Here is a 9,894-nt window from a genome sequence, read left to right on the forward strand (position 1 = left end):
ACTCCAGTGTTCTTGCCTGGAGAATCCCAGGGATGGGGGAGCCTGGTGGGCTGCCCTCTATGGGGTCGCACAGAGTCGGACACGACTGAAGTGACGCAGCAGCAGCAGCAGCAGCAGATTTGAAAAATGGGGCAGTGGCTGGAGAAAAACATGGGGTGAGGAGAGAGGCTTTGTATAGGAGATACACTGGTACAGTGGGAATCACCCAGTAAAAGGGGGGAAATGAACACTGTAAAAGCAAAAGGAGAACATGGCTGGAGACCATTCCACAAGAGACAAGAAGTCTGGGGGTCAATGATTCTGTGACATTGCTGCAGACGGTGGCATTAACTCGACTGTGGGCAGTTTATTCCTAGTCGCAGAAGGCAAGGATGGAAACATCACTGAGGGAAAGATGAGTCAGTACTTGTCTGCTTGCTTCCACTTTCTTAGCGGGAGAGTCAGAGGGCCGAGACAGTGCCTGGGCCCATAGAGCAGCACGATGAGACCCCTCATCGTGAACTGAAAGGGAGGACAGTTAGTGTGGCCGTGATCTTGTCCAGCCACATTCAGTGGCCTGGGTACAAACACAGAGAAGGGGCATCAGACTTAGACAAAACCAGTGAGAAAGGAACAAGGAAGCCAAGGGTCTCTGCAAGGGAGAGATGATATAGACTGGCTGCGGGATTCAAGCTGCGTAAAGAGGAAAGGAGAGCTGCGTGGGGTTGAGGGGCAGCAAAAACGCAGTAGCATCCGTGGACGGCAGGTTGCAGTGGAGTTCAAGGACTGCTTGAACCCAGACATTTTAATTACCCCCATTCTGAGGATGAAGAGCTTCTTCTTAGAGGGGTGAAATTACCTCACATGTGAAGTGGCCAGAAAGTGGCCAAGCTGGCTTCAAAACCAGACTGTCCGGCTCCTGCGATAGTGAGAACATTTTTCAAACCCCAACTGCTGGTCACAAAGAAAGGAGAGAAAAAAAAGAGCAACCAGTGTTGATGGTCACCAAGGGCTCCAAACACCAGATCTGAAACAGTTTCTGGGAGAGGTCCCTGGGATCCTGGAAGCTTGGCTTTAAGTCCTGAGTGAAATCATGTTATGTGCTTTTGAAAAGATCTGTGCTTTAGGAAACTCTGCTCAATGTCATGTGCCAGCCTGGATGGGAGGAGACTTTGGGGGAGAATGGATACATGTATACATATGGCTGAGTCCCTTTGTTGTCCACCTGAAACTATCACAGCATTGTTAAATGGCTATAGGAAGTGAAAGTGAAGTCGCTCAGTCGTGTCAGACTCTTGGCAACCCCACGGACTGCAGCCTACCAGGCTCCTCCGTCTGTGGGATTTTCCAGGCAAGAGTACTGGAGTGGGGTGCCATTGACAAAACAGGAACGGCTTCAATGCAGAAACCAAGGGGTTTCCAATGCCCACTGGATAAAGATTTGTCCAAGCAAATTCTAGAGGACATGTACGTAATTTCAAGAAGTGAGCTGCAAATGCAAGAGAGTTTGGGTCCCGTTAATGTGCACCTTAAAAACAGAAGTTTCATAAACATTCTTGAAAAACATCTGACTCGGCTTCTCCCTACAGTCTGAACCACGTAATAGCCCCTCCCCCTTCTTGTTTTTCCAGCCGGGTGGAGCAAAATGAGAGCGCAGTGAGCCGGCCCAGCCTCTCTCCCAGCCGTCCCCGACGCCCACCATGAACCACTTGGAGGGGGCAGCGGAGGTGGAGGTGACGGACGAGGCGGCAGGCGGGGAGGTGAACGAGTCGGTGGAGGCCGACCTGGAGCACCCCGAAGTGGAGGAGGAGCAGCAGCAGCAGCAGCACTATGCGGGTCGCCCCCGGCGCCGCCGCGCCGTCGAGGACCCTCGCGCCCAGCCTGGGCAGCAGCAGCAGCAGCAGGAAGAAGATGAGCATGGGGAGTGCCTGGCGCGCTCGGATTAAAAAAAAAAAGAAAAACATCTGCTTCTCTTTTCCAGGTACTTGCAACCTCAAATAAAGCAGCACAGAAACACAGCACAGGAAGAGTTGGCAGGCAGCTGAGTTTTCTCTGAAAGGATACCTGAACCAGAAAGTCTTGGTTCTACCCTATCAGACAGGGGTCTATAAAACAAAACGTTCGCAATTAAAAAAGATTTGTGCTTATTTTTCATGGAAATCAGTTGTTAATTCCCTTTAGAATGGGAATGCAGCAGAAAAAGTTGGCATGGGGTGTAGAAACTACAAACTCGTCATTTCGGTCTATCTTGTGTGACTGGTGCATGCATCCTTCCCCACTGAGGTATTTCCTGCAGCCCAGGGAAGATTTCATCAGAGGAAGCCTGTGTTGGAATTGCATCACGATCCCGATTGTTTCAAGTCTGTCTTACAACCAATTAATTATAATGAGAACAGGGGGCTCTCCATCTTGTCCCTTGTCCTTTGGCGAGTGGTTATCACACCACGGTTATAAGAGGATGTTTGCAAGAGGAAGTTTTGTAAGAGGAATTTGACAAGGCTCTCATGTGTATTCTGCCCGCCATTGTATTTGCAATAGCATTTCCTATAGTTGATTGTCCTGTAATTCTGGTCTTGCAGCAACTTTGGCGCGGGTAATGTGTTTATTTCCAGAGCGGGTGGTTTGGGTGGGGATCACGAGATGGCAGACAGGTTGTCCTTGTGTGTTTAAAAAGGGCAGGTCAGCCCCAAGGTAATTATCTTCTCTTTCTTTTTGCCTGTAGGGAGAGAGAGAGAGGAAAAAAACAAAATAAAACATGGCTAAGTTCTATGATTTAAAAGATGAGCATATTAAAATAGTTGGAAGAAAATTAGGTCATTTAAAACATGAAGTTTGTAGGGAGGGAAGAATTTTCTCTGCCCATTGCTTGGACCACATTTTTCTCACTTCACCCCAACACCCTTCTCCAATCTTACCCACACTGGGACTTTTGGGACCTCCTGTTACTTTGTAAATAATGACACAAGGCACAGGGGAAAAAAACCCAACACATTAAGTTTTAGCCTTAGAAATACCTGAGTTTTTATCTAAACTCCATCTGTGAATGAGTAGCCTTGAGTTAGATAAAGCTTTTTGAGCCTCAGTTCTGTCCTCTGTAAAGCGGGGATGATAATGTTACTTTGTAAGGTGGTTTGTGAGGCTTAAATGAGACAAAGTATGAAAAAGAAACAAAAAACAAAACAAAAATAACAGGAAGTATGAAAACATTTGGTTGCTCATGACTGGCATGTCTCCTGTCTTCTTCTCCTCGGGCTGTCCTTCAATTCTTCCAGTCATCTAGTCCTGACCAAGGTATACAGAGCTTGAAATGTCGCCTACATCCCAGCAAATATGGTGTTCCCCCTTTCCTTCTTTCACCCGCTCATCCTTCCTTCCCTCCTTTGAGGCCGCCACATTCCAGTTGTCCGATAAAGCCTTTCCAACTATGAGAAGCCATAGTTTACATATCATGTTTCCCTTGCCACCGCATGAAAATATACACGACTCATGTGGCTCACCATGGTATCAGTCGTGTTCATTCATCCCATCATCTGATTTGCAAGCTGGGTCAATGCTTCCTTTCTTGTTTATGCCTCCCGTGTTGATATCATATCTGACATCTTATATTTTTATAGTGTTTCATTCTTTGTTTCCAGCATGTTTTTTCATATATTATCTCAGTTGAGCTTTATAACATCCTGTGAGGCAAGCAAGACAGATATCAATATTATCGATTTTTATGTTGATGAGTTTAGAAACAGGCTGAGCAGAGAAGGTAGCTTGTCTACCACCACCCCCCAAGAGCGGAACTATAGTTTCCAGAAGCTCATTGTTGTTATCTTGATTCAAGGCAGTCACATGACCTTCACAAGCCACCTCCTGCTTGTATGTGTAATCTACAGCATGTGAAATCTTCCCACACCAGGGATCGAACCAATGTCTCTTACGCTGTATGTGACCCTAACTCCATCAGTGGAATTCTCTGGCTGCAGAGCCTCAGGAATAGGGATGTTTGTGTACTCCAGTCATTTTTTCCAGGTTGCAAAAGTCCTATTTGAAGTGCCTTTAATATTACATATGATCTGGCTTTTTCTTTAATCTGAGATTTTCTTAAGTGCTGAGATAGACTTTGGTTTTGATTTTCTAACAGTTTAGGACCATCAGAAGCAATATCTTCATCCTGATGGTAAGGAGAGAAGATTCCCAACAAAGTATCAGGCTTCAAGATTTGTCACGTATTTGACCAAACAGGTTTAGCCATTCCTAACTATAATTCATAAGTTCAAAAGTATGCTGAGTTTTATTGTTGCAGAACCTGTTTATCGCTTATCTCATAAGCAGTTGCCGTGTGTTTAGATTAAGTCGATGATTGCTCTTTATGTCTCAGTCCTTAGGCTGCCTAGTCGCCATATACATTCCCATAAACCAAAAATCCGAACACGCCCATATTGACAATAGAATAACCTTCTAATTTTATTTTGATTCCAGAAGACGCTGTGTTCCAGGGGACTTGACTTGTGGAATCTCGCTCACCTCATTTGTGTTGTGTTCAGCCCCATTTCAGACTTGAACCCTACCATGAGGCATGTGAGCCAAGGATTTAAACACAATGCTGGGAAATACATTCAATGTTTGGAGTTTTTAAAATGAACGTGCTGGCATTATAAAATGTTTCTGATTCCTTTCTGATCCAGCTTTGGACCCAAATGTCACTGGCAATTACCCATTTTTTACTTTATTTTCTTTCAAATTTATCTTGGCAAATTTTTATTATTTTGAATATATATCTGTGGTTTTCTGTTTTCCAAGGAAGCTTTATATGATTAAACCATTACACATAAGATGTGAATTAAGGTGGATATTATTTCTTGGTCTCTTGAGCTAGACTTAAAAGGGAATCCTATAGGAATAAAGGAATATTTGGAAATGAATTTTCAATTCAGCAATGTGTATTGTGTGTTTACTTTGCAATAAGCAACAGGGAAGGAAAGAAAAGATTTAAATACGGGTTTGGTTTTGGAGTACATGAGATTAGTCAGTACAAATAATTGGAGAGGACTCCTTAGTGGTCCAGTGGCAAAGCATCCACCTGCCAATGCAGGGGACAAAGGTTTGATTCCTGGTCTGGGAAGACTCCACATGCTGAGGGGCAAATAATCCTGTGTGCCGCAATTTCTAAAGCTGGTGCGCAGCAACGAAGACCCAGCACAGCCAAAAACAAATAAATAAGTTTTTTAAAAATCGGAGAAATAATACAAATAACTTAAAATAAAATGCTAAAATGGAATCTAAACAAAAGATAGATGAGATTATCTGTGCTACACCTGGAAGAAAAGAGAATTATCAAGACGGACCCAAGTCATTAATGAATTGGTTCCCCCAGGCATGCCAGGCACCTTGCCTTCTGGATTCTCAGCGTGTCATGAATGATGGCATGAATGTCATGAATGATGGCTAAGGAAAGTACCCATTAGAAGCCAAGACATTCATTGAGTCTGTTTTGGCTTTATATTGCAGAAAAACACTCCCAAACTTAGAAGGTTAGAAACAGCAATCATTTTTATTATCTTTCCAATTCTGTGGTTTGACTTGGGCCCTATTGGATGTTTTTCTGTTCTGTGTGGTGTCTCCAGTCGACAATGTGGGGGCTTTTCTGAACCAGACATCCCAATGGAGAACTCACGTGGCTGGTTGACTCTGGCTGTTGGCTGGGAGCTGAGCTGGGGCTGAACACTGAGTGTCCGGTTCTCCTCCATGTCCCTTGGGCTCCTTCCAGCATGGCAACTGTGTTCCAAGGAGTGGAAGCTGCCAGGCTTCTTAAGGTTCAGGACAGAAGTTCCATAACATCACATGCCATATAGTCTACTGACCAAAGTAGTCACGAGACCAACCCAGAAGCAAGGAGAGGTGAAATAAATGCCCCTTGTCAATGGCAGAATGACTTCTACGTAAAGGTGAAGGAAAGAATTTCCTTGGAGACTACGCACTATAGAGCTCAAGCAAGCACACAAGATGTTCACGGTGAAGGCCAGAACTTTTCATTGGTCAGCCTGCCAGAATCATCCACTGCCACCAATTCCACCACCAGCCTCCTGCCTTCCTCTTCTTTACACCTTTCTTCCCTTGAGTGAACTGAGTCTGTGACTTCTGAGTGCATTCCAAACGCAGATGCCTGCCCTTTTCTGCGAATTGAAAGTCTTCTTTCATACTTCTGTCATAGACTCACGTCCCAGGATTGACACCACCTCCTGCACCCACAGAACTATCCTTAGTGTGATGGGTTCTCTCTCAGACCTCTGCTTATGGCCCTAATGCCTGATTGTCACCTAGTGGGAGTTCCGTAAACTCTTAGTCTCAGCTTGCCTTGGTCAAATCTGATCTCTTGCTCCCAACATTCTGGTTTTAGTATTGATAGAACATGAGATGTGGATGAAAGGCCATGAAAGATCCCATAGATGTTAACAAGTTAAACAGGTTTTGATTGAACAGAGAATGGAAAGTCTGAGCAAATCTCTATGCTTAGGACTAAGCATAGAGTGTTTACAGAACAGACAGGGTGGAGGAAACTTAGTTTGGAATGGGAAAAAATGTGGGGTGGGTGGGAAAATTGGGGTGTAGGGCCAAATGATGACAGTCAGGAAGAGAAGTTTAAATTTGACATAATAAAGAGCAGTAAGCCACTGTTCATTCTTGAGCAAAGGTGTGGTCTAGGGAAATGATGCTGAAGATTAGTCCAGTGGTGGTATGTAGGGGAGGGTGGAGAAACTGAAGTCAAGAAGGCCAATGGTTACTGGGTTCTTGGGTGATGAGTTATAGAACTAGGAGGCTGCAATGGAAATGATGAAAAAAGATGAATATGAGACAATTTGAAGGAAACAATGTATAGGGCAGTGACTTCTTGGACATGGGAAATTAAACTAAAGATGACCAGGAAGTGACTAAAGAAATGGACAATGGGAGGCTGCTGTGGGGTGGGGGAGGGATTGGAATGATTGACAGCAGCGTGAAGAAAGCAATGAACAGGGAGAGATCAGAGTGAAAGAAAGATTGGTTAAACAGGAATGACTCCTCATCGGGGCTGATGAACACGGGAATGAAGAAGGAATGAGTCAGGAAATGTCAAAGGCAGAAGAGATGTTCTTCAGGCAAAGTTTTAATTGAGAAGAAAAGGAAAAAGGACAGGGTGAGAGTGACCTGTCTGGATGCTGAAAATTTTGGAGCCACTGGCAGAAAGAGGGACATGGTAAAGGAAGTTTAGTTGGGAAGGAAGGTGAATATCCCAAGAGGTAAGTGGAAGGTAGCACTTGGTACTCTAGTAGCAGTATCTAGAAAGGCCAAGAGGTGGGGTGAGAAGTTAGGTGACATTGAAGAGTAAGTCCCTTGTCTGAAGTTGAGATCCAGTACCAGTGCGGCTGTGGCACCCACCTATATTTCTGGACCACCTTGGGTTTGCCCTTCACCATCATAAGTCAAGGCTAAGATGGCACATAGGAAGGCAGGTGGTACAGGGATGGGACAGGAGCCCCGAGATTCCAGCTCTCGCCTTTAGTTCTCCATTGGGCTCCCCTGCTGCACAACTGACCTCCATCACCCGACATCAGCTGTTCAGCTCACCAGGTCTGAGGAGAGATGCGTGTGTCACCGAGGTGTCCCCCAAGTACTGTTCACGATCCTCAGCAGCAAATGAATTTGAAGCCATGGATCCCGGCCCTAGTAACACGTGGAGGACCAGGCTGACAAACCTCACAACTCCTTATGCAAACACGCTCTGATCGCCCTGGACCTGAGCCCTGAGGTGCCTGTTCATCCTCCTGCTTCCTCTCATCTCACATCTGCCTCCCAAGATGCCTGGGAAGAGTGCGCCCTTTCCCCACCTTCTCTTTTCTGCTTTTGACTTGGAAGGTAGACGCTTCCCCCAGCTTGTCTCTTTCCCTACTTGATGAAATTCCTTTCCTCTTCAGCTGATATCAGGAATTTCCTATATCTTCTCTTTCTCTTCTGCAGGTGAGTTGAATACATCATAGCTTTTCCTCCTAAAGACTCCATTGTATATTATCTAAGAACAGAGGTGTTCTCTCAATGACCAGGGCAATTATCAGCTTCATCTACTGCCTTTGTAAACATAATTTTCAAGTACACATGTCAAGACAGAAATCCACTGATTTCTTTTCAGTGATAGCATTACCAATAAAGTCAAATCTTTAATGCTCTCCATCTCCAACCCTGGCTCCCTCCATCCTCCCAGAGTTCACCATTGTTGTGAGTTTGGTTTCTATCAGCCTGATAAAAAGGCAACACATTTGAACAATATAAAGGAACTACTGATGGACAAATCTCAAATGTATTACACTCAGTGAAAGAACCCAGTCTCAAAAGATTGCATATGGTTTGGTTTCATTCATAAAACATTTTGGAAAAGGCAAAACTATTGGGATAGAAAAGTTACCAGTGCTTGCTAGCTGCTTTTTTTCCCCAACTATTTTAGATCTATCCAGATTGATATGTGAGTGAGTGACTGCGTGAAGTCGCTCAGTCGTGTCCAACTCTGTGCGACCCCATGGACTGTAGCCTACCAGGCTCCTCCCTCCATGGGATTCTCCAGGCAAGAGTACTGGAGTGGGTTGCCATTTCCTTCTCCAGGGGATCTTCCCGACCCAGAGTTCTCATTCATTTCTTTTTAACTGCCATAGTGTTATTCTATCATATAAATACATCATTTTTCATTTATCTATGGACATTTAACAATATGTGGCTAATATAACTAATAGGAATGAATTCCACTGCACACATTTGAATGAGTTTCTCTAGGATGGATATGCAAAAAGTAGCCTTATTGGGTGGTAAAAAGTATGTATTTTTAGTTTCAACAATTACTGTTAAGATGCCCTCTGAGAAAGCCATATAAAGTTGGACTCCCAGCAAAGTGGTATGAAAAGACCCATCTCCCCCAAAACCTTACAACATTTCACATCATCAAACAAACATTCACTCGGCTGCTTTTACTACACCTTCTAACACACTGGCAATGACAAGGCAATGACAAGGGACTGCTGCAGTCCCTTCACTGGAGTAAGACAGAATGGAGACCCAGGCGGGTCTCTATGGATCAGTGTTTGCAGGGAATTGACGATTTTTTTCCCATTAACTTTGGGTGTGGATGAAGTCATTCAGCAGGAAGACAGTGGAAAACTCAGACTGGACCTTGGGAAATACATGCTTCAGTTCAGGGAGTGAAAATAAAAGAGGGCGAGGATCAGAAAGAAGAGATCAAAGACATCCTAAAAAACCAACAGCTGAAAAAGCCCTGGCAAGAGCTGGCCAGCAGCAGTTGGGGCCTGAGCGCTGGTGGCGAAGCAGCCTGTGTTCAGGTCTACTGAGCCTTTATCAAGTGCTGGGTGCTGCACTGCCTTGCATGCATATTCTGTGTCATCTTCACAGTTCGCTTTATGAATTATTAACTCTGAGGCTTGTTCTGCCCTGTTTCTCAGCTTCCCTGGGGGAATTAAACCCCAGTTGTCCACAGTGGCAATGTGCTTAATAATGCAACCTTGGGACTTCCCTGGTGGTCCAGTGTCTAAGACTCCATGCTTCCAATGCAGGGGACCCAGGTCCAATCCCCAGTCAGGGAACCAGATCCCACATGCCACATCTAACAGTTCACATGCCATAACTAAGACCCGGCACAGTCAAATAAAGAAACAAATATATTTTTTAAAATGATGCACGCTTTCTTGGTTTCTCTTTTTCCTGTTTACTTCCTTTCCTCCCTACCAGTGTTTCCCAGTGTCATCTCCCGAATGAGCTATTTGCACTCACATGCTTATGTCAGGGCTCGGCTGAGTCGCTGTGGGTAACAGGCCTGAGATGAAGCTTTCCCAGGCCTTCGTGGGCTGATGCACTGAGAGCTCTGAGTGCATTCGCTGGGGACCAGTTATG

At 44.9% G+C, this 9,894-nt stretch overlaps 1 protein-coding gene across 2 annotated transcripts; it reads left to right on the plus strand.

Annotated features, from left to right (window-relative positions):
- The first annotated feature begins 1,582 nt into the window (after positions 1 to 1,582).
- On the plus strand, positions 1,583 to 4,900 carry LOC113903455 (amyloid-beta A4 precursor protein-binding family A member 1-like). Of its 2 annotated transcripts, none has more exons than XM_027559588.1 (2): positions 1,583 to 1,960; positions 4,447 to 4,900. In XM_027559588.1, the coding sequence occupies exon 1, from the start codon at positions 1,680 to 1,682 to the stop codon at positions 1,923 to 1,925; it is 246 nt and encodes an 81-aa protein (XP_027415389.1). In that variant the 5' UTR covers positions 1,583 to 1,679; the 3' UTR covers positions 1,926 to 1,960; positions 4,447 to 4,900. The 2 variants fall into 2 exon arrangements, with proteins under 2 accessions (XP_027415389.1, XP_027415390.1); XM_027559589.1 differs by having other exon boundaries at positions 4,450 to 4,900.
- The last annotated feature ends 4,994 nt before the right edge of the window (positions 4,901 to 9,894 follow it).

Source organism: Bos indicus x Bos taurus, chromosome 13, assembly GCF_003369695.1.
Source record: "Bos indicus x Bos taurus breed Angus x Brahman F1 hybrid chromosome 13, Bos_hybrid_MaternalHap_v2.0, whole genome shotgun sequence".
Taxonomy (NCBI): domain Eukaryota; kingdom Metazoa; phylum Chordata; class Mammalia; order Artiodactyla; family Bovidae; genus Bos; species Bos indicus x Bos taurus.

Coding starts and splice junctions, on each gene's coding strand:
- LOC113903455 (XM_027559588.1), top strand. CDS start 1,680: ATGAACCACTTGGAGGGGGCAGCGGAGGTGGAGGTGACGGACGAGGCG.